At 40.8% G+C, this 24,790-nt stretch overlaps 1 protein-coding gene across 4 annotated transcripts in view; it reads left to right on the plus strand.

Annotated features, from left to right (window-relative positions):
* The first annotated feature begins 9,038 nt into the window (after positions 1-9,038).
* Positions 9,039-24,790, plus strand: part of LOC102077255 (muscle M-line assembly protein unc-89) — a 28,153-nt gene continuing 12,401 nt past the window's right edge. For 2 of the 4 annotated variants that reach the window (XM_019356521.2, XM_019356522.2), the window contains exons 1-7: positions 9,039-9,297; positions 11,749-12,093; positions 12,953-13,069; positions 13,192-13,533; positions 14,709-15,059; positions 15,188-15,529; positions 15,757-16,098. In XM_019356521.2, the coding sequence (XP_019212066.1) occupies positions 9,270-9,297; positions 11,749-12,093; positions 12,953-13,069; positions 13,192-13,533; positions 14,709-15,059; positions 15,188-15,529; positions 15,757-16,098 (1,867 nt within the window). In that variant the 5' untranslated portion in view covers positions 9,039-9,269. The remainder of the gene's footprint in view (positions 9,298-11,748; positions 12,094-12,952; positions 13,070-13,191; positions 13,534-14,708; positions 15,060-15,187; positions 15,530-15,756; positions 16,099-24,790) is intronic. The other 2 variants (XM_025904324.1, XM_019356523.2) reach the window with 2 other exon arrangements.

Below are 24,790 nucleotides of genomic sequence, written 5' to 3' on the forward strand. Positions count from 1 at the left end.
ATTTTAAAATCTATGCGATATTTAACAGGGAGCCAGTGTAATTTGGCTAAAATTGGAGTTATTTGTTCATGGATTGTCGTACCTGTTAAAAGACGCGCAGCTGCATTTTGAATTAACTGAAGCCGTCAAAGAGAATATTTAAGAGAAACTCAAGTGAAGTGAGTGAAGTGGATCGGGTTTTCACCACTGCAGAACACATCCACATATGTCAGGGAAGTGGGAGGGCAGTAGGAGTGGTGGAAGGGACAGTGAGGGAGCAGTGGGAGGAGCAGTGGGAGGAGCAGTGGTTTGTAATGAACTGTGTGGGGAGGGGAAGGTAACAAAGCCTGCTGGTGTCGCTGATCCATTTCTGGTACTGGGACACAGGACTGTAGGCTGAAGGAGATGAAGTGCATCCAGGCAAACTGAAAACTCCACTCTGGAGCCAGACTGATTTACTCTGAGTCATGACTGGCACTCCAAGAGTATCCTGTGGAAAGACAGTGATGAAATTTTATCAGGACAGATGTGTATCTTAGAGGTCGACCTTTTTCACCTGAGAAAGTTTCAACTTTCTCAGAGCACTTTTTTTTAAAGCAGGAACTTTTTCTAACAGATATGTAACTTACATCTTTATGATTCATTTTAGAGTTTCAAAAAATCAGATCTTGGATCAGTGGATGTGCTGCTGATAATTCTGTGTTTTCCAACGGTTGCATAAACGTATCAGATGAGTTCAGGTTAAACTGGTTCGTTTGCAGGGCTGTGGTGAAGGTTACAGAGGAGCTCGGTGCAGAGCGTGGTCAGTGTTTGAGTGCACCAAGGTTAGCAGACGCCAACGTCGATTTATGCGGATCCTTAAGTTCTCTTTTGAAAGCTGGCGTTACAGAGTGCAGGCTTTGGATTTCAGCCACAGAGCTCATGTAACATCTGTTTAGATGTTGTTGAACTGAGAGGTGACTGTGACGTGACGTCAGCTGATCACAGCTGCACACAAAGAAACAAAACAAATGACTGTGTGACTGAGTCTTTCCCAGCATGTGTTCATTAATGAGCCTCACAGAGGTGCGTAGTTGTATTTATTAGCAGCAGTGTTTAACCACTTAAACTTAACCCTGAAAATAAAACACAATTTAAAAAAGATTATTGGAAATTCAATGCAGATTTGTTAATTGATGATGGGCATGTTAAGATGGTTAAAGACCTCCATAAAATTTGCAATGATGGAACAATTGAGAATTTTCAATTACGTTTAGTAAAATGAAAAGTAGACAACAAAAGGAATTTGAAAGTAAATTACTTTACAATATGAATAACTATTGTAATAGACAGTTTATGTCAGAGGCTGATAAGAAATCCCTTTTGTCTTTACAGGCTCAGTTAGATGATTTATACAAGAAAAAGGCTCGTGGAGCATACATTAGCGCTCGTGCAAAATGGATAGAAGAAGGTGAAAAAAGTACTTCATATTTCTACAATCTGGAGAAACGGAGGCAAGAGAAGAAATCTATTAATACATTAATTGTAAACGGGGAAGAATGCACAAATCATAAGACTATAGCAGAAGAAATACATACATTTTATTCAAATTTATACTCATCTAAATATTTAACTACTGATTCATTTACCTTTTTTGATCAAATTGAACCTTATATTCAGAGAAATTTGTGATTCTGACATATTACTGGGGGACTTAGATCAAGCCTTAAACAAACTGAAAATGGACAAAGCTCCTGGTCAGGACGGCTTGACTGCCATCTTTTATAAATTCTTCTGGAAAGAAATAAAATAATTTTTCTTCAAAACTATCAGGGAAATCATTAGTAATGAAACATTAGCAACGACAATGAAACAGGGTCTTATCTCCCTTATTCCCAAACCTGGTAAATATAAAAGATTAATCGATAATCTACGACTAATTACTCTATTGAATGCAGATTATAAAATTCTTGCTCATGTTATTGCAAACAGATTAAAGGACGGCTTAGATCAGATTATTACTGAAACACAATCTGGGTTCCTTAAAAATCGTTCTATCCACAATAATATTAGATTGGTTTTAGATCTACTGGATTATAATCACTTAATTGAAGATGATGGTGTGATTCTTTTTTTAGACTTTTATAAAGCATTTGATACGGTCGAACATCCTTTAATTTTAAAAGCTTTACAGTATTTTGGTTTTGGTAAAAAATTCATAGATTTAATTTCTTTGTTATACTCTGATATCAATAGTTCTATTTCTTTACCTTTTGGAACATCTAAACGATTTAACATTAGTCGAGGAATCCGTCAGGGGTGTCCAGCTTCTCCGTTACTTTCATTATTGTAACGGAACTTTTAGCTATTTTCATGAAACACAATCCAAACGTTCAACCACTGAATTTGATGGGAGCTCCACTGATCATAAGTCAATTAGCAGATGATACTACACTGTTTTTAAAGAACATGTCACAGGTTCCTCTCGCACTAAATGAAATTTCACTATTTTCAAAGGCCTTTGGTTTGTACCTGAATATTAGAAAATGCGAATTATTAACTATTCATGATTGTAAACCCAGTATCTCTCTTAACATAGCCATTAAAACTGACATTAAATATTTGGGTATTATAATCTCAAAGAATACAAATAATAGAGAGAATTTTGAGCCTATTACCCAGAAATGTAAAAAGATCCTAATCAGCTGGTTACAAAGAGACCTCTCCATCTTTGGACGCATCTTGCTTACTAAAACAGAAGGTATCTCTCAACTGATTTATCCATCACAATGCTTATATGTTTCCAATAGACTAATCAATAATATAAATCAAATTAACTTTAATTACATTTGGAGAAACAAGCAACATTATATTAGGAAGAATCATGTAGTGAAGTCATTTGAAGAAGGAGGTTTGAATGTGATTGATTTTAAAGCAATGGATGGTTCCATCAAACTTAAATGGTTGCAGTCTTTCATAAATAACTCAAACAGTATTTGGTTTTATTTCCCCAAAGTAATTTTCGAGAAGCTTGGGGGCATTGAATCTCTCTTAAAGTGTGACTTTGAAATTTCCAAATTACCAATTAAATTATCCAATTTTCATAAACAGGTTCTCCAGTACTGGAAAATTTACAAGCACAATTTTTCTCCACATACAAATTCGATTTGGAACAACAGATGTATATTGATAAAAAGAAAATCCATCTTTTATAAGGATTGGATGGATCATGGTATTTGGACCGTTTTGCACCTTTTAGACAATGACGGCAATTTATTATCGTATAATAAATTCATAGACAATTATGGCTTATCATGTACTCAAAGTAAATTCACTCAAGTTGTGAAAGCCATTCCCCCTGCAATGATTCAGATGGCTAAAGCCAGTTTAACCTATTCTTCCTCTATAATTCGTGAACCGTCCTTAATTATTGATGATCGTCAATTTAAAGGAAAGACGTGCAATAATAAATTTTTAAGGACAATTCTAACCAAACAACTTTTTCCTTCTCAATTAAAAAGAAAATATTTGTTTAAAGATTATAATTTGAGGTTTTTGACTAAGTATCTTTCTTTCCCAATTCCACCAAAAGCAAAAGAAAATCACTTTAAAATCTTAAATGCCATATATCCATCCAATGACTATCTTCACAAGAAATTCAATATAGATACGAATGCATGCACTTTTTGCAACACTGATATTGAGACTACAGAGCACCTTTTTTATTCATGTGAAAGTTGCAGATCTTTTGGGATGATTTTCAGTACTGGTTAACCTCTAAAAATATTGACTGCCCCTCTCTAACCTTTCAAGTAATTAGATTTGGCCTACAAACAGAAAATAAGAAAATAGAATTTAGGATTAACAACTTATTTATAGTTGCAAAGCCGAAGGCTGTCCAAATTCGTGGACTCCTCCGAATGCAGCCGACAAATGTGTCCTCCTTTTCCCCGAATTTGAAGGATGGGTCAGGTGTGTCCTTTGTGGCCTACCATATCCCAGAATTCATAGCACGGCCCAGCCAAACTCCAGTTTCCAACAATGGCGGCCGCTACTAAATTTTAAAATTACTCATACTAATCTTTCTGAGTCACAAAATAAACTTTTAACATATTTTCAGGCGAGAAAGTAGCTGTGTAAACATCAAATATCTGCTCGGTTTATCAAGGCATCGCATATTTGCAAAAGTGCTCCGACATTTTCGGAGACGTCTGTTACCCACCAGCTCGATAGCGAGCCGGGAGCTCGAGGGTCACTGAAGAACGGCACAACTCCCGGCACATCATTTTCAGATCCCCGCAGACTTTCGCTACTCGGGTTAAACGTAGTATATAAGTCACTAAGACAACCTAAAAATGTTATTGTTGGGCTTTTTCAGTGTTTTGTTTGTTCATGTGAGACGGTTGAGAACTTACGTCAGTGTCCTCTTATATTTTAGATAGCAAGGAGCAGACGGACGAGTTTATTAAACTCCACTGAGAGAGCGGTGACGTTAATCAGAAGGCTAGACCGTCCAATTTCCCCAGCTGTTTACTTCCGGCCTACCCGACCTTCTGAGGACCCGGCAGATGTAGACCGCGAAGGCCGGGTCCTCAGGAGGATACAGCCCATGAATTTGGACACGACCTATGTCCAGGAGACTGAAAGAAGAACAGAATCAATACAATGAAACAGGAGCAGACAGGACTGGCTCACAGACACCTTCTGCTGGTTGCTGGTTAGTGCATAAAACTGTGTTTCATAAACATTCAAACACACCTCGTGATAGATTTCCTGTGACATGTTCATTTTTACTGTGTTCACGTGGCTTTTGTTAAAGGTCTTTGACTCTGAGTGTGTATGTTCAGCTTTTACTTTAAATGATTATGTCCTGTTATATCTGAGCTGTGAGGCTCACCAGCTGCTGAATATCAGCATCTGAATGCAGCACTCGTAAAGACAGGAAGCTTTCAGGTGAGTTTTATTCATAAAGTCATAAAAAGCTTCAAGTTTCTTCATGTAACACTTTAAAATCAGACAAAGGTCCATACAGAGAAGACTTTACAGGAAACATTAGATTAGAAAGCAGAGCGGGGTTATTCTAAGCTTCACACAGAGCACACTGTCATCTGCCTTAAAGAAGTCCAGACGCTTTTCTTTGCAAGCTCTTTTGACTACGATGACCTGGATGACTGAGAACCTTCACAGACGTCATCTGCCTTTAACACATTTTCACATCCATGCCTCTGGCGCCCTCTACAGACGGCAGTAGAAACTGCTGCAGAGCTGTGAGTCAGTGGGATGTCACACAATGTTGAAGTGTATGTCAGTGACTCAGTGAGCAGCTATTAGTGACCCACAGTCACTGTGAACACTTTACAGAGCTCCCACAGATCTAAGTGCTGACTCACCTGTTCAACATGCCAGAGGAAGCTCACATACACACGGAGCTCTGACATCATGACTCATGACATCAGCTCAGTGTAAAACATTTCAACAACTTCTTTAAGCAGTTTGGCAAAAAGGATCCGTCACTTTTATCTAAAGGAGTTTTTTTTTAATCACATGCTAATATCAGCCTTAAATTTGACCCAAAATGCACTTTGTGAAGGTGGATTCAAAAGTTCAGGGTACCAACATTCATATATGTATCTACATCACAGATATGAAAGGTTTTCCTACCCACCTGTGTGCACTTCAAGGGCCTGACACTCTTTTCTACAGAGGCCACATCAGAGCAGTAATATACTGGTTTACAGAGTCAGAGCGAGAGGAAGGATATTAATACAACTCTGAGCCTGTAGATGAAAACATCCATTACTGTGCATGTGTGTGGTTGTTGTGGTACCTGTCCTCCTGCCAGCCTTCCTATGAGGTTTGATGGCCACCTGACAATAAGTGACCTCAGGAGGACCTGAAGACATGAAGACATGAATGAAGTGATGCTGCTGGATCAGACACAGGAAACGTCTCAGACCTGAGAGACCTGAATCAGCTGAACGTGTCTCTGAAACACGTCTGAAACGCTCTGTGAGACCCATGAAACTGTTTTTGATAGAAACCCCACAAAGAACAGATCCAGACTGGGGACAAAATGGTTTTAGGACATTTCTCAAATAAAAATGATTTTATCTTCATCTGCTGTTCTTAATAAAGCCAAAATAAAACATGTGCTACATTAAAAACACATCAGTGAATGAACCTAAAGGAATCCTTCCCACCAGGTGCTAACACAGTCTGTCCCATCCTGAAGTTAATTTTAACACCCTGTTCCTGCTCCAGGAGCTGAGCTCTCAGACTCTCAGCCCATGCAGCAGGTCATGGTTACATGTCCTCTACCCTTGATCACCTCTGTGATCCTCAGAGCCACTATCTACTCTAACTAGACTCAGACATGATTATCATCTTGTGTCACAGCAAGCGATTAACAGACACGCTGGTCCACAGTGTGGATTCTACGCTTTGCCTGTGCTCAGTGTGAAATGGACACGATTATTTATTCACAGCCAACCAGTCGCTACTGACGAAGGAATGTAGGAAGTACAGTCCAGGTTACAGAAAATTTAAAAGAATATAGAATTAACAACTTAATTATAGTTGCTAAATTTTTCATTCGTCAGGTCGTCAGGTCCTGCGCGGACCAACTGTGTGGTGTGATGGAGCACCTCTTCAACCTGAGCCTGAGGCTGGGAAGAGTCCCACAGCTCTGGAAAACTTCCTGTGTTGTTCTAGTGCCAAAGACTTCACGCCCCAAGGACCTCAACAGCTACAGGCCGGTGGCTCTGACGTCCCACCTGATGAAGACCCTGGAGCGGCTGGTCCTGGCTCAGCTTCGGCGCCTTGTGAGCTCATCACTGGACCCACTTCAGTTTGCCTACCAGCCTGGCATTGGAGCGGATGATGCCATCATTCACCTCCTACATCGTTCCCTTGCTCACCTGGAGACCGCTGGGAGCACTGTGAGAATCACGTTCTTTGATTTCTCCAGTGCCTTCAACACCATTCTTCCCTCGGTTCTGAAGGACAAGCTGGAGAACTCTGGAGTGGACCATCACCTCACTACCTGGATTTTGGACTACCTCACCGACCGACCACAGTATGTGAGGACTCAGGGCTGTGTGTCGGACAGGGTCGTCTGCAGTACGGGGGCCCCACAGGGAACGGTTCTGGCTCCGTTCCTCTTCACCATCTACACTGCAGACTTCTCCCACAACTCCACCCAGTGCTTCCTGCAGAAGTTCTCTGATGACTCTGCAATAGTCGGCCTCATCACTGATGGGGACGACAAGGAGTACAGAGGACTGACTCAAGACTTTGTGGACTGGTGCCAGCTGAACTACCTCCAGATCAACGCCAGTAAAACCAAGGAGCTGGTGGTAGACTTCCGCAGGCACAAGCATCCTCCACTGCAACCACTGAACATCCAAGGTATGGACATCGAGGCTGTAGACAGCTACAGGTACCTTGGTGTTCATCTGAACAACAAACTGGACTGGACTCATAACTCAGACGCCCTCTACAGGAAAGGGCAGAGCAGGCTGTACCTGCTTCGGAGACTCAGGTCGTTTGGAGTGGAGGGCCCACTCCTGAAGACCTTCTATGACTCTGTGGTGGCCTCAGCCATCTTTTATGGTGTGGTCTGCTGGGGGGGCAGCATCTCTGCTGGGGACAGGAAGAGACTGAACAGGCTGATCCGAAGGGCCAGCTCTGTTCTAGGATGCCCTCTGGACCCAGTGGAGGTGGTGAGTGACAGGAGAATGGTGGCTAAGCTGTCATCCCTGTTGGACAACATCTCCCACCCCATGCATGAGACTGTGACAGCACTGAGCAGCTCCTTCAGTGGGAGACTGCGGCACCCACGGTGTGGGACGGAGAGATTTCGCAGGTCTTTCCTCCCCACTGCTGTCAGACTCTACAATAAAGACTTTTGCAGCTGATCAAACACACAAACCCACACATGTGCAATAAGACTGCTATACGTGCAATTCTTCTTCTGACGAAGTTGTGTTTTTGTATTTTCCTACTCAGTTGTATATAGTATTTGTATTTCTATTTTATTCTATTGTATATATTATTCTATTCTATTTTATTCTATTGTATATAGTATTTTATTTTATTTTATTGTATTTTATTGCATTCCAGTGTTTTCTAATTTCTGCTACATAACTTTGCACTTTTGCTGTAACAAAACAAATTTCCCACCTGTGGGACTAATAAAGGCCATCTTATCTTATCTTATCTTATCTTATTCACAAATGTCGCTTCTTGAAAATTACTCAAATTTTTGTTGGTTTTAAAAATGAAGCCCTGCTGTGGAAGGCTTCATTTAGATAAGTCTAACTTAAATAAAGCTCAAGCCTTACTGGAGTTTTTGATGCAGCTTTTTGATTGATGTAACTAGATTGTATATGCATACTTGTATATGTTATGTCACCTTACTGTACTTGTATGCTGCTTTATTCCTGACCTATACTGTTCTTTAAATGTTCCTTTGTTTGACTACTGCTTTGTTCCACTTATACTTGTATATGACTCTTCGTTGACATGTCAAAATAAGCGCTGTACTGTTATATTGTTTGAGAATTAAAAAAGTACAGTCCAGGCACCTTTTCTGCCAGGTGAGATCGAGCTGGGTCTCTGATATGTCCTAACATGTCCTAGAACTGTCTTTATGTTGGTCGGAAATCAAACGTCTTCCTACTGCTGATACTGCAGCTTGCTGCAACTCGTGATTGCGTGTTCATTCCACACTCTTTCACAGTTAATAACATAATTTAATAATAGGCCCCGCCCCCGACTGTACCGCCACCTTTAGTAACCAGCAGCTGGGTGGTCCCATTAGTCACATACTCAAGTTATTGGAGAAACGAGAAACACAGTCACTACATTGTGAACACGTATGAATTCAGTCATCTCCATTTTCTGAACACTTTTTTTACATTTAATGAAACAGTTCATGAACAACCCCTAACTTTTATAAAGTGTCCTGAATTTAAAGAACCAAGATTCATAAACGAACTTTTATTCAGAACATTTAAATACAAAACCGAGTGTTACATTCAAACCAGGACAGATTCAAAAATCAGAAAGTGAGTTGTCATTTGTCCCTCTGCTGTGGTCTCTCTGTTGTTAATGAAGACGTATTAATGACATCATCGATAAAGAGAATAAAACAGCGGCTTGGTGCTGAGAAACGCCCCCTGTCAGTGTTTCCTGTCCAGCAGGGAGGAGACTCTCTGCGCCTCCTTCAGCAGAGTAACGGATCTGAGAGCTGTCGGTGGTTCCTGTGTCGGTGGTCCGGTGAGGATCAGCTGTAACGGGACTGTTTAAAGATGCTGATGTTTCTGCTCCTCGCTTTCGGTAAGAAGGCCTCTCTGATCCTCTGAGCTCGCGCGCACGGACAGCTGTGAGCACGTGTTTAAACACCACCACAGTAACGTGTGTGACGTCATTCTGTGTGGTCAGCTGCTACTCGTACATAAACCCTCTCACTGTGCGGCCTTCATGTAGGCTTTAAAAACCAGAAGTGCAGTTACTACAGTTATGTCACAGAAGCCGCTGTCGTCATCATCATTGTTATTATTGTTATCACTGCAGATTAAATCTTTAAAAGCAAACTTTATGGTCCATTTGCCGCTGTGTCGCTCGTGCTGTATGTACTGACGTCACCCGTACTTCCCCACAGTCACGCTTCTATTCTTCGGAGAGGATAATGCGTCAGTAAGCCTGTGGAAAACATCAGAGCTGTCTGCTGGAATTTGGGGATTGAACCGAGGCTTGTTCTGTTAGAAGCTACTTTATTGTTGTGATTTTAGCTCTGGGTTATATTAAACCTTCATCACAATGAATTTCAAGCGTATCTGGCCAAAGTGTTTTTATTTTGGTAAATAAGTCTTCATTGAAAGTACAGAAGTAACTTTTAACCTGTAATATTACGCAAATAAAAACTGTAAAATGACTTTTCCGAACACAAAAGTAAGAACCACGATTTTTCAAACTTATACAATAAATGAATGATTTAAAAATCTGACATACTCCTGATATCAGTTTTTCTCTCAGATACATCAGACAAACAGGTTTCTGTGACATTTGTTATGTGCAGTTATTTCATTAATCATCCATCATACATGTTGAAATATCAGCCAGTACATCAGTCACACACCTTTAATGTTGTAGCAGCAGCCTCCCTCTCTCTCTCAGCAGGTAAAACAATGTGACAGCACAGGCATGTGTCACGGTTTAAACAGAAAATAACAAAGAAATGCATTTTTAAGCAGAAGTATTTTATCCTATACATCTGTTTCACTCTCAGCTGTTAATCTGAGGCAGCTTTTCCAGATGAAACACATCTGTTTGTGTTTTATATACAACTTGTGAGCTGCGGTGCATGTTCATGTATAGTAAACTAAACTGATAACAGTCAGAGTTTAAACATGTGGAGTCACACAGACATGACATAAACTCATCAATCTAATAAATGACGATAGGCGATATATTCATGCAGGTGACTTTTTGATGGCAGAGCCATGTAATCATGCACGGACTGATTTGTGCATTTAGAATTTATAAGTTTTGTTTGGAAGAATATTTTACTTTCTTTTCTTCTTTGTTTCAGCATTAGCATAGCTACTTTTTGGATTATTCATTTATTTGAGATGGGCCAACTCGCACTTAACTTTTTTTTATGTCCCCAGAAGATACATTTTGATTTTTAGCTTTTTGTTTAATTGTGTATTTGTTGTTTGTTCAAGTGTGTAAGACAGATAAACACCGGATTGGCCTGTAAACACAGTTATAGTAGAAAAAAGAAGCCAGTTTCTCTTTGTTTCTTTGATTTTCACACAAACATCACCCAACAGAATAGTCCCAAAGACAGAAAGATTCAGTGAGTGGCAGCTCTGTGGGACAAACTGTCGTGTTGATACATACCAGAGAATGATACCTTTGATTCTGGATGGGTTCTCAATCTGTGGTACGTGTACCACTAGGCTCTCTCTGGTGGTAGGCAGGAAATTAACCACCATTACTTACACTCCCTGATTTTTTTAAGCTCCTCCCACCTGTTTAAATTAGGCCATTATTCCTGTTTTGGTCTCATTTTGTGAATTACAACATTTTGGACATTTGAGTTTCTTTGGATTGTCCACGAAAAGCTCGCTTTAAGTTTGCAGTATAATGTGTAACATATAACCCTCCTGAATGATATCCAGCAAGTATGAAGTACAAACAGTATTTCTCACAAATAAGTCACAAGTTATAAGCAGCAATCACTTTTTGGCAGCTTGAAAATGGCATGTTGTCAGTCATTATTCTCAAAAACAAAGAAAGAGTCATGGGGAAACTGGCACAATCGGTTTTTATTGTTTTACCTACAAATTATTCAAACTTATAACCAGTATGAACAATGAGAGTAGATATACTAAAGCTGTAGGTATTAATTATAACATCGTGCTGCCTGTGCTATACACTGCAAATAAACTTCAATCATCATAATTTGGTTACAAGAAAGCTTAAAGTTCCATGAATGCATAACTTTGCCTAATAACAAAGGTATAAATATGTTTTGTTGCACGTTATATCAGTTGCATGGAAGTAGCTGTCTACGTAAGTATTCTAGGTGCTACAGCTTTAAGCAGCTGCACGCTCCCACTGACAGCAATCACTTGAACTGTGACCCCTGTGTGATGTAATTAGGCTGTGTAAATAAATGTGACTTTTAAAGTACAGGAGAGAGATCAATCATAAAAACATCGAAGTTCATAACCGATATCTACAATCACAGCACTCACCTCTTCATGTTTCTCTCCTCAGTTTCCCAGCATGCCTCAGGGGTGGAAGTAGAGCAGGGGGTTGAGTCTGTCCTGCTGCCCTGTCAGGTACCAGTTAATGTTTCCATGAGCTCCACAGCAGCAGTGTGGGACCAAGAGGAACTGACGAAGCCAATGGTTCACGGACGTGTGAAGAGTGGTGATGATCTTTCTCTTCAAAATGATCGTTACACCAACCGAACATCAATGAGAGCCGACGCTCTGCAGACCGGAGACCTCAGCCTTACTCTGAGGAACCCCACAGTCTCTGACAGTGGAACCTACACCTGCACCGCCCGCAAGCAAGGACAAGAGCTGAGCCGGACTGAAGTACAGCTGAAGGTCACAGGTCAGTTCTGTTGATAGAGCTCACTCCAAGAGATAAAGATATTTACAGATATATAAACATATGTGTTCACACACAGTGTAAAAACAGTGGGTGATACACCCCATAAAGCCCTACCTCCTCCTTGTACTGTGTAAAAAACACATTTTTGTACCTCTTTTTAACCTAAGTCATGCTGGGACGTTGCTTCAGGTCTTCACTGAGGTCTGTTCCACCTGCTTCACTGCACACACACAGATGTGTTGCCTCCCTCACAATTTACACACAACTGTCATAACGAACCACTTCCTTTACAGAGTTGTGCAAATGACCAAATAATCTCTGCTTGTAAGCTGTGCAGTGTACATTAACTAATGCATATTTACCAATCTGTGGTAAAGAACAGAAAAGGCACAATCCATTAAACTGTAATAGTTTTATGGATCATCCTTATGGCCCTTTTTTTGCAATATGAAGATTGATTAAAGTGAACATTTATAAGTATTGCCTCAAACCTCTGCACACTAATGCAAGTACGGTAAAAGCAGTGAACAATAGAGGTTGTGGAGTGGTTTGTGCTCCAGAATGTGTACTCAGTATTGAAGCACTTCTTGAAACTTTGCTATGTATATGATTTATTTATTTTACCATCTATTATCACACCAAGAAAGCTGTTCTCAATACTGATGGGAATTCCAGCTCTTTTTAGAGAACCGTCTCTTTCAGCTCGGATCACTAAAAAGAGCCGGCTCCAACTACTGACTGTGGTCCAAAATCAAAACTCCGTAAACAGAAAACATACAAAAAGACAGTCCAAACAGAGGATGGTGAGCAGTGCGTACAACAGAGAACTCAAACAACCTCTCCCATGTTTGTATTACAGAAGCTCCTCCAGTCTGGCCCAAAGTCCTCTCAGGTGTCCTGGGTACTCTTCTTCTCCTGACTCTTCTCTGTGGTCTCTGTGTGTATTTTGAACATAAAAGGATGAAGCAGAGTGAAGGTATATATCTGTGTGTGTGTGTGTGTGTGTGTGTGTGTGTGTGTGTGTGCGTGTGTGTGTTTCCACAGAGAAGATCAAACTCATTGATGTTGTCTGTCTTGTGTTTTGCTTTTTTCTCTCAGTTCCTCAAAGCGAGTTTGTGGAGGTGACACAGGGGGTGAAGTCTGTCCTGCTGCCCTTTAAAACTACACCTGACCTTTCTGAGGACGTCACAGTGGAGTGGACTCGCACTCAACCCAAACTCATGACAGTCCACGTGTATGAGAGTGGAAACAATCAGCCACATAAACAAGACCAGGGCTACAGAGGTCGCACAGAGATGAAGGAAGATCCACTGAGAACTGGAGACTTCAGTCTGACCCTGAAAGACTTCTACCTCACTGACAGTGGACGCTACACCTGCACCGTCTACAACAAGGATGGAAACGTGCTGCTACAGAAATCAGTGACTCTCGCTGTCAGAGGTGAGTGTAACAGCTGGTTGTCCACAGAAAAACTGAAAACAGGAGTGAAGAGCTGCTAGTTACACAGCAGAGGAGATGATGGAGGATCAACCTCACTGACATCTGTCTGTCTGTAAACTCTTAAAAGAGGTGTTACCAACAGTTGGACCTTTGGTTCTTGAGCTGGTAAACCCTTTGATTTCAGGTGTAGTCCCTAAAGATTTTAAACATGCAGAAGTCAAACCCCCGATTAAAAAACCTGCTCTTGATCCTACGGTTCTTAAAAATTACAGGCCTTCCACTAAACTACCTTTTCTTTCCAAAATTCTTGAAAAGGAAGTTTACAGCCAATTAATGGCCTTCCTGGGAAAGTTTCAGATTCTAGCCAATCATTTTACAAGGATAGTAGGCGGGTCCAGGTACGTACGTTCTTTTAGAACCGCGATCAAGTGAGCCGTCATTTGTGAGCCGCGATCAAGTCAGCCGCTTCTTATCCTCCGCATAAATTTTCTTCCGCTTTTACACCAGTCTTTACGGCAGCGCCTTTTCTCCTTATTTCCCGATCGAAAGCATAGATCCGCGCACAAGTACGCTTGCGCACGTACTCACACATGCACGCACGCTTTAGGCTGCTTTGGGACAGCCTAAAGCGGGACAGTCTGGTTGATGTCAAAAAATTCACTAAAAATCATTCTTGATAGTTGAGGTCCAACGTTTGACAGATTTCTCCTGTGGGACACCTACTGTACCTGTGGGCCAATTTTGATCCAGATTGACTGCAATATTCCTCAGAAACTGCAGGAAACTTGCACCGGCACCGTTTCAAAAGTACCGGTTTGGCACCAGTATCGGATAAAACCTAAACGATACCCATCCCTACTCACTACCTGTTTTTAAGTCACTCCTGAAAACCCACCTCTTCACCCTGGCCTTTGACACTACATGACATGTTGGGTTTTATTTTTTAGTTTCATTTTAGTTGTTTTAATTGATTCTATGCGGTTTTATCTTGTTTTCTTTTTTTAATATAGCGCTGTTTTAATTTTTAACTATTGTGTGTTTTATTTACTTTTGCTTTTTCTGTTATTCTATTGTTTTTAACTTATTTTATGCACAGCACTTTGGTCCTGTGCTGGGTATTTTAAAGTGCTTTATAAATAAAGTAGGATTGGAATGTGTTTCACTTTTTCTCTCAGTTCCTCCTCCAGAGTGGGTGGAGGTGTTGGTAGTGACCGAAGGAGAGGAGTCTGCCCTGCTGCCCTTTAAGACCACACCTGACCTTCCTCAGGACGTCACAGTGGAGTGGACTCTCACTGAACCCAAACCCATGAAGGTCCACGTGTATGAGAGTGGAAACAATCAGCCAGATAAACAGGACCAGGATTACAGAGGTCGTACAGAGATGGATGAAGATCCACTGAACACTAAAGACCTCAGTCTGACTCTGAAAGACCTCCACCTCACTGACAGTGGAGTCTACACCTGCACCGTCTACAACAAGGATGGACTCATGCTGCTACAGAAATCAGTGACTCTCAATGTCAGAGGTAACAGCTGTTTTTCTACAGTAACCAAAACAAGAATGAAGAGCTGCTGTTTACAGAGCAGAGGACATGATGGAGAATCACACTCCCTGATGTCTGTCTGTAAACTTTGTGTTTTATTTTTCTCTCAGTTCCTCAGACAAAGATGTTGGAGGTAACACAGGGTGAAAGGTCTGTCCTGCTGCCCTTTAAGACGACACCTGGCCTTCCTCAGGACGTCACAGTGGAGTGGGCTCTCACTCAACCCAAATCCATGAAGGTTCACGTGTATGAGAGTGGAAACAATCAGCCAGAAAAACAAGACCAGGATTACAGAGGTCGCACAGAGATGAACGAAGATCGAGTGAAAAATAAAGACCTCAGCCTGACCCTGAAAAACCTCCGCTTTACTGACCGTGGAGTCTACACCTGCACCGTCTACAATAAGGATGGACACATGCTGCTACACAAGTCACTGATACTCAGTGTCAGAGGTGAGTGTAACAGCTGTTTGTCCGCAGTCTTAATCCCAGATGTGTAAACCTGTGTGTCCAGCTGTTTGTGCAGCCTCACACACAAATGCACAAGCAGTTCAGCTCCAAGTCAGAGAAACACTAAAAACAGGAGTGAAGATCTGCTGGTTACAGAGCAAAGGAGATGATGGAGGATCAACCTCACTCATGTCTGTCTGTTTGTTTTTTGCTTCTTTTTTTTCTCTCAGTTTCTCAGACGGAGATGGTTGAGGTGACACAAGGGGAGACATCTGTCCTTCTACCCTTTACAACCACACCTGACCTTCCTGAGGACGTCACAGTGGAGTGGACTCTCACTGAACCACAACAAATGAAGGTCCACGTGTATGAGAGTGGAAACAATCAGCCAGATAAACAGGACCAGGATTACAGAGGTCGCACAGAGATGAACAAAGATCCACTGACAGCTAAAGACCTCAGTCTGACCCTGAAAGACCTCTGCCTCACTGACTGTGGAGTCTACACCTGCACCGTCTACAACAAGGATGGACTCATGCTGCTACAGAAATCAGTGATACTCAGTGTCAGAGGTGAGTGTAACAGCTTCTTGTCCACAGTGTGAATCCCAGATGTAGAAACCTGTCCGTGAAATTGTTTTTAAAAAAGTGAACTTTATATTTAGACTATAATGACCTTCCTGGAACATTAGCATCTGTACTCTGGAAAGCAGGGAAGCAGGGCAAGAAACCTACGTGCGCCACCAAGAACAGAAAATACTAAACAAGATATTTAAAACAAAACTAGAATTAAATCAAATTATGTCTTGATGCATGCTCAATCATCAAGGTAAGTAAATCCCCAAAAGTTGATTCTGTTCATCTGGACGCAGCGTTTTGTGGGAGAAATGTTTTGTTTCAGTCATTATGCAAATGTACTGTTCATAGGGTTGGGGAAACCTGCAGTCAGCTGAGACCGAAGAAGTCACTCAGATGAGAGACGGAAAGTTTCTCCTACTGAAAACGCTGCGTCAACATGAACAGAATCGATTCTTGGGATTAAATAAAATTGTTAATAAAAAAACTCAGCTCTTAGTACAAAGACTTCTCTTGCAAAATGTTGAACACGGTAACAAATCCGGTTGATTCCTAGCTAACCAGTTAAACATAAATAAAGAAAAAACAACTATATGTGCTGTTTATTTATCTGTGAACATAATATATGATCCTGAAAGAATAAACAACATTATTAGGGATATCTATGAAATTTTGTACTCACCACAAATAAACCCATCTAAATACGAAATTGATCAAAATTACTAGACAGTCAAGCAACGGCACTGGATTTGCTGCTGACACGAGGTGAACTCCAGGAAGCCCTGATAAGTATGCCTAATAATAAGGCTCCAGGTCGAGTCGGCTTTCTACAAATAATTCTGGACAATTCTCACACCACAGAATGTTGCAGGAAATCAAGGAAAATGGCAGACTACCACCAAATATGAATTCTGCCAACTTCTGTCCTCACTAGATGTGGACTTGACTTAGATTATCCAGTTTAACAGACAGTGAACAGAATGAGAAGAATGCTTTCAACTCAAATTCTTCTTTTCTTCTCTAGTAATCTCTAGTTTACAATGCCAAGTTACTTTAAGGGTTATATAATACATGGTATCCTTTATCCATTTTCATAGTCCATTCTTTCTCTTTTCTTTTTTGTAAAACTAATTAAACACAAAACAAATAATTACCTTCTCATTCACTGAGCATACATGCTAATTGAGACTTAGTTTTAATGACAACCAGCGGCTACATAAATCTTAAGGTTGCCTAAATTAAGCATAAACATCACCGTCAGTTAACTAGCATTTTTGCTCATAGCAAGTTAGCAAACACATGCTAATATGTAGTCGCTAGCACACAAATAGCTATATTAGGGTGACCATATTGTGATTTCCAAAAAAGAGGACACTTGGCTCACTCATGAAGAACTTGCTTAAAGAAACAAAAATCGGCCCGGGCATTTTGACTAGAGACCGGCCCACCAGGTATTATAGGAAAGACCATAAAGCCTTTGAATGAAAACAAACACTATTGTGACAGTGATGTACACTGTCTTATTGGTATATGTATGATGTCTATACTTTTTACATCAGATAAAAACTGGCTGTAAGAGTCAGATAATTATTTATTAAAAGCGAAACATATTTCTTTATACCCCCCTTTTCCTGTTAATGCCCCACCTGGCCTCTGGTAAAACTTTGCTAGATCCGCCCCTGCACAGTTACCAGCTGTCAGCTACTTAGAAAAATGATCCTGGTGTTATTTGTCTCTCAGAAACAGTTCATAACTTCCCTTCAACTCATTCATGTCACCTAAAAGGTAAACCTGTTTCTCCATCACCTGTTCAGCTCTGATGATTCAGTAAGGACATCTCCTGGTTTCATCTGCATGTTTCCCTCTCACCAGATAACCAAACCGATATCATGATCAGCAGCTTTTACAGCTGTAGCTCCAGCAAACATCAGCTGATACTAGAAATTAATATTAAATACATTCTAATAACAGCTGATCAAGCTTAAACATGCTGCTGTTGTTTATCCGCTGGTTTCCTCTTTCTAGCGCAAAGTGGGGGATAAACAAACAAGAAAGACGGGACTTGCATCAGAAAAGCCGATCAGCTGAACATTGATCAGTTTTATGATGGAAGGAGCACTACCAAACAACTGAGTTATTTTTATGCATCAGCCAGCATCTGGCCAATCCACCACCTTTCATTGTTTATACCGTTACAAAAACAACAACAACAAAAAAACATCGGCCCGTAAAATCGAAAAATCACCATGGGCCCAACGGGCAAATGCCCGGAATGCCCCATGGCCAGTCCAGCTATGGTCGGTAGGAGCGAAATTTCTTTTGCAGTTCGTCTGAAAGAAGGACTTTGGGATCTTTTAAACATCACTAGACTCGTTGCTGTGCGCTGTCTGTCCTGTCTGTGAAAGCAGAACAAGTGCTCACAAAGCAGCTGTTTGGGGATGACGTCACACATGGGTCTTCTGTCGGAATATAGGAAAACCCGGACATTTTTATCAATCTCGAGAAGTAATTGGTGAGAAGTAAGCCGATGTAGACCCAGCCATCCTGCCCTGCAGCTATTTATCCAGCGCCGGGCCAGACCCGGCTTCTGACCTCGGCCTTGGAGATAAGTGGAGGAAGTAAGTGAATAAGAGTAGGGAATCTATATTTCTTAACCCTCTCAGGCTCAAATTAAGTTTTAGTTACAGGAAAAATCTGATATTTGGGGAAAATTATCAAAAAAAAACTGTATGTGGGGTAATCAGGTTGTTAATTTTTAACTGTTGCAAATCGGCAACGCCTGCCTCGAGAGGGTTAATACTGAAGGAAGTGAGTTCCAGTGCTGAGGAGCAGAGTGACTGAAAGCTCTGTTCCCATATTGAGAAGACAGAAGCGGAAGAAGCAGATGACAGATACAAGGAGGGGCAAGATTGTGGATGCACTTAAACATGAGAACTAAGATTTAGGATATACCATAAAAATGCATCCTAGCTTCTATGGGCAACCAGTGAAGCTGTTGAAGAATTGGGGTAATATGGTCTCTTAAGGAAGTACGAGTTACGACGTGAGCTGCAGAATTCTGAAGACGTTTTTGGTGGGACTTATTGGGGAGACCAAATAAGATGGTGTTGCAATAAACAATCCCCGAAGTAATAGGACTATAGACAAGTATGGCAGCAGCATGGGAGTAAGAAAGAGACAAGGTTGGTTAATGTTATGTAAGTGGAAAGTATGCAGACCGGGTTATGTAATTAATGTGAGACTGAAATCGGAAACACCCAAACTCTTCACCTGCGGGGAAGGAAGGATGTGGGAATTTTCAATATTAATGAAGAAACTGTGAGATCTGGTTAAGATGGAGGCTGTGAAAGTAAAACTTCTGTTTTATTACTGTTAAGTTTGGAGGAGAACCACGATTTAATCTCCATAAGACAGTTCGAGAGTGGAAGTGATGAACTAGGTTTGGAGGAAATGTAGAGCTGGATGTCATCATCATAACAATGAAAACTGATATTATATTTTCGGAATATATGGCCAAGAGGGAGCATGTAGATAATGAATAAAAGAGGCCCTAATACTGAACCCTGGGGCACACCAGCAGAAGCAGTAAAGAAACTTGAAGAGTGGAATTTAAATTGGATAAACTAAGTGTGGTCTGAGAGATAGGAGGTGAACCAGGCAAGGGGGGTATGACTAATGCCAATGGATGCTAATGTTCAGGAGGATATTATGAGAAATGCAGTCAAATGCCGCACTAAAATCAAGAAGGATTAGAATGGTTAAAAGACCAGAATCAGCTGCCATCAGAAGGTCATTAGTCATTAGTAATCCTTAACAAAGCAGTTTCTGTGCTATGATTGGGGCGGAAACCAGACTGAAATTGTTCGTAGAGATTATGGTCACTGAGGTATGAGTGAAGCTGGGAGGCAACAACTTTCTCAAGGATTTTTGAAATAAAGGGGAGGTTTGATATTGGGCGAAGATTATAAAAGTTATTGGGATCTGCCCCAGACTTTGAGAGAACTGGAATGACAAAAGGAGTTTTCAAAGATGAAGGAACAATTCCAGTGTGAGTGGATAATATTAGTTATGTTACAAAACTGCGAGGCAGGCAAGCAAGAAGGTGAGAGACAGGAGGGAAACACAGCTGGGGCAAATCAGGGCTGACGAGACAAAGGAAGCAAAACCAGACGCATTAACATGAGACACAGACTTTCAAAGTAAAACAGGAAACATAACAGAGACGCGAACTTAACAAGGGGATACAGCTGACAGGGGACACAGAGACATAAACCATAAGACAGAAATCTAACAAAGAAACTAAAGACTAGAAATGATAAATAATATAATATAATATAATATAATATAATAAATAATCAATTTCAATAATATAATAAACTCAAAACCCTGGGTCAACGACCCAGGCACCCTAACAAGTTATGAGAGGAGCCAATGAGGGAAGACAGGCTTTAACTAACACAGTGGGAAGACGGTTGAGCTGACCAGTGGATAAATTAGATTTTTGAATAAGATTTGATACATCAGGTAGGAGTAAATTTGAAAATGAATGACAGGAAGACAGTGAGGGAAACAAAGTCTACTTCAAGGTTAGAAGTTCCTAAAGAGGTAAATTGTTGGTGGATGTCAGAGATTATAAGAGTGAATAAAGATGTAAGAGAGTTGCAAAAGTCAGCAGAGTCCATACGAGAGGAGAATGAGTACGGAGCTTTTGAGATTTTACTAAACAAAGAAAAGAGAGACCTGGAGTTATCTTCACTAGAACTGATTAAACCAGAATAGTATGCGGATTTGGCTGAAGCAATGCAGTCCTTATACAACAAGATATGATCCTTATACATTTCTTTGTGTATGGTGACTCCAGTTTTCTTGAACAGACGTTCCAGTTGGCATCCTTTAGCTTTGATATGGTGCATGTTACGTGTAAACCACAGTGCTGAATGGGAAAATGAGACAGTTCAGTGTTTAAGTGGAGCAAATATGTTAAGAAGGTTATGAACGTTGACATTATAATAAGAAACGAGTTCATCAGGGGATGAGAAGCTGTGAATAAATGGAAGGTCATAAATGGGAGATGAAAGATCAGGAAGATTAATATTACTGATTTTTCTAAATGTGATGTCACAGGTTTTGGAAGCTGTTGCATTTACATTAAAAGAAATAAACATATGATCAGATTGGGGAAACAATGAGTGGGGGTAACACCAGAACAGAAGACCAAATCCAAGATATGACTTATAAATAAATGTAGATTATTGTAACAAGGACCCAACACACCATGGTTGTGTTTTAGTCTCTGTCTTTCTATCTTTGCTCAGGCAAAAATCACCAGTCCACTGTCCACTCTCTGCTCTGGTGCCACTAAAAAAACTTACAGCAAGAGAGAAAGCAACAGCTTGTCTGAGGCCAAATGACCAAACATTCTCCAACTTCTGGCTCCTGAGTGGCACCAGGCAGGGATGCTCACTCTCTCCTTCACTGTTTGCAGTTTTTATCAAACCAGCATTTAGACAGGCTGTAGTAATTAAGAATGTAGAACATAAACTCAGTCTGTATGCACATGATGTGTTGCTTTTTCTGATGTGAAGCAGCTCAGGAGGGTGACCGTGGGGAAGGGAGTGGCGGTGAAGCAGTTCAGGGGGCCGACTAAGCTGGCGGAGATGTCCAGCTGACGGCCTGGAAAGTGGCCGATGGCAGACGCAGGTGTGCAGGGCGCACTGCGTGGCGGTGGCATGGCAGCCGCAGGAGACAAGGCTGGACCAGACAAGGCTGGTCGCTGGAGCAGGATGCTGGGCGAGCTCGCCTGAGCCCCCAGCTGGCACAAGTAACTGCCACACCACCCGACCTGTAACACCACAGCAAAACGTCCAAAAACAAACAGTCTCTGGGCACCTGGAAATGGGTGACAGGGGAGCCAGCTAGTTTGATCCAGAAGTGATGCAAATAGTCTTAACTGGCTCTAAAGCAGTGAGTTCAGTCTCCTCAAACCCAGAAGAATTGAACATAGGCTTGACATTCCCATTCAGTGATAGTTCTTTAAAGTCCAGAGAGGCTGGACAACAAACAAGATCTACAGCATTGCCCACAAAAACATGACTTAGACCTTCATGGCTGGGTTCCAGGGCAAACATTAAATATCCAGGTAAGCATCTAGTTGATGGCAACTGTTACGGGTTCGAAATTGAGGATGAGAGTAAAACAATGATAGTCCAGAAAAGGCCGTTCAAACAATTGATTTTAATGAATGCACGCAGCGTGGAGAGGTGCAAACTGCAAAGCAGTTGTACATCTCTACCCAAAATACACTCTAGATTGCTTTTATAACATCAGGGTATTGTAACGCCCCTTCTTGCGCTTACAAACACATAATTTGCATGTACAGAACATTCATGTATTTTAAGAATTAAATGCAACATAGAGGTTCCTCCTTGTGGCATACTCTTAAGAATATGGTGATGATCTAAGGCCTTTGAGGTCACCATGGGCTGGACATCCTTCCGTCACCTGTAACTAAGCAAACTCAAATACCACAAGAAGCTGAATACATTCAGGCCTTTGCTCAGCTACTATTTTACTCTACCAATATACTCAGCATATGAGTTATGATATATATATATATAACTCAATCATTTTAAAGTAGTTATAACTGCACCTGTAATAAACATGTTAATATTTGATTATGATAACCCCTATAATATAAATTATAACATAATGCCAGCAACTTCAATAAATGCTTGGATGAAATGATAATTAATGCAATGACAAAGATGATGGTTATATAAAATAATCCCTGTAATTCCACAATTCCCCCTTTTGACGTCTCTTCCAGAGACGTCACTACACTATTCCCAGGTCCACTACCTTCGCTCTGACCCTCTCTAGTGGAAATCTTCTCCTGTAAGGGATAGAAAACAAACAACCTTTCTCTGCTACACCTTACTAACTTACTGTGTTCATCTCAGGTTCCTGTCATTATTCAAAGTTGGTTCACAATATCATATCAGGCAAAATCACAAACCCTACTGCCACGTCTACTTTGTTAAGCTCTTCAGTTAGACTCTGTACCGGTTTGCCAATCTGTGTGTACATGCCTCTACACTTTTAATGTCTAAATGCACATCTGGATGTATGTGCACTTGTATGTCTATCTGCATCTATGAGTCAATGATTTGTCAGATATAAGGCGTTAATGTGAAGAATGTTTCCTAACTATTAACTCCTGATACTGGAGGGACTTTCCGGGTTGCCCAACCTCTTAGGTTTGGCCTTTTACACTTTTACTAAAGAAATTTTAACAGAGCCCAAAGAGATTTTTATTTTGCTCCTGTGCTTGACAGGTTAAGCGAAGTTGTTTTTTGTTTTGTTTTGAAATTTTTCCCTTCTGTGTGTGTGTGTGTACATAAGTAAGAATATGATAATCAACATAAGATCCCTGGTTTGCAAATGATTTTCTGCCCCCGCTGCAGGGCAACATCATGTGGTGGTAAATCTATGTTGGCTAGTTTAATACAGATATGTAACAGTTGCTTGATTGCATGGCCCACTCAGAGTTGCACAGTTTTAATGTATGTGGAGAGTGTTTTCACCGTTTAAACATAGGTTACTCACATTTCTTGGCTAATTATTTTCCCAATAAAAGTGAAATCACACATTGCATTTGATTTCACTTATGTATTTTCCTGTTCTGGGCTCTATCCATTATATTAACTTTATTTAATCTCAATACTCTTTATGTGTGTGAGCAACGCTTTTAATCTTATTAAACACAACCCAAGTAAAATGCACACCATCCCCATGTCAGCCTAAATCTCCGCTAAAAAGCACACTTCAAAATTTTCTATCTGGATTTACGCCTCTTTTGGCCTCAAGCATATACATAACATGCCAAGGTTACTGTTAATGCCCGTTAGACAAGTTTCCATTATCTACGACATTTTATTTCACCCGGCTCACCTTCACACATTTCCTGTTCACTTATTGCATATTTATCTTTAACACCTTTTACCTCAGTAGTTGCTAAGCAGAAACAAAGCAACCTGTGGTCCACCTTTACCCTGTAAAATAAACCCCTGTTATGATTGTGTCTGTAAGCATGTTTTGCATTCATTCATTACACTCCACGCCATTCCTACAAGTTAGGAGCTGTAAAGTTGAAAGCTACATCAAGTCCAGGCCTTTGGCTTGGCCTATATATAAATCATGTGTGTTTGTAAGCGCGCATGCAATTCACCTGCTATGTTCTCATCTTCCCTCAACATGTATCACCTGGACACTCTCACCAGTGAAGCTTAAAACCCTCTTGGATAGAACATCAACTCTAAACAAGCACAGTTATGCATTGTGTATAAAATTAACTCAACCTCATGCTAACCTACATAAGTACCTGTCTTAAGAGAGACCTCTGCACAGCTCAGACGCCAATTGCAAGAGCTCTCTAACATTAGAATCATCAACTGTGACTTATATAGTGTTATTTCGGTACTTTACACTTCACACATTTTGAACGTTGTTTATATGGGGAGTTCCTCTTTTTGTGTCTATATTTATTAATATGCCTTGTGCACTAAAGCTTCCTGTTTTTCAGTCTGGCTGAGCACTCGTTTGTGAGTATAAACTGGCCTCTACAAGCCTTCATTAGCAGATACACATTACAAATGCTTCATATATACAGAGAAAAACCCAATAATCCACA

Source organism: Oreochromis niloticus, unplaced genomic scaffold (genome assembly GCF_001858045.2).
Source record: "Oreochromis niloticus isolate F11D_XX unplaced genomic scaffold, O_niloticus_UMD_NMBU tig00000746_pilon, whole genome shotgun sequence".
NCBI lineage: Eukaryota > Metazoa > Chordata > Actinopteri > Cichliformes > Cichlidae > Oreochromis > Oreochromis niloticus.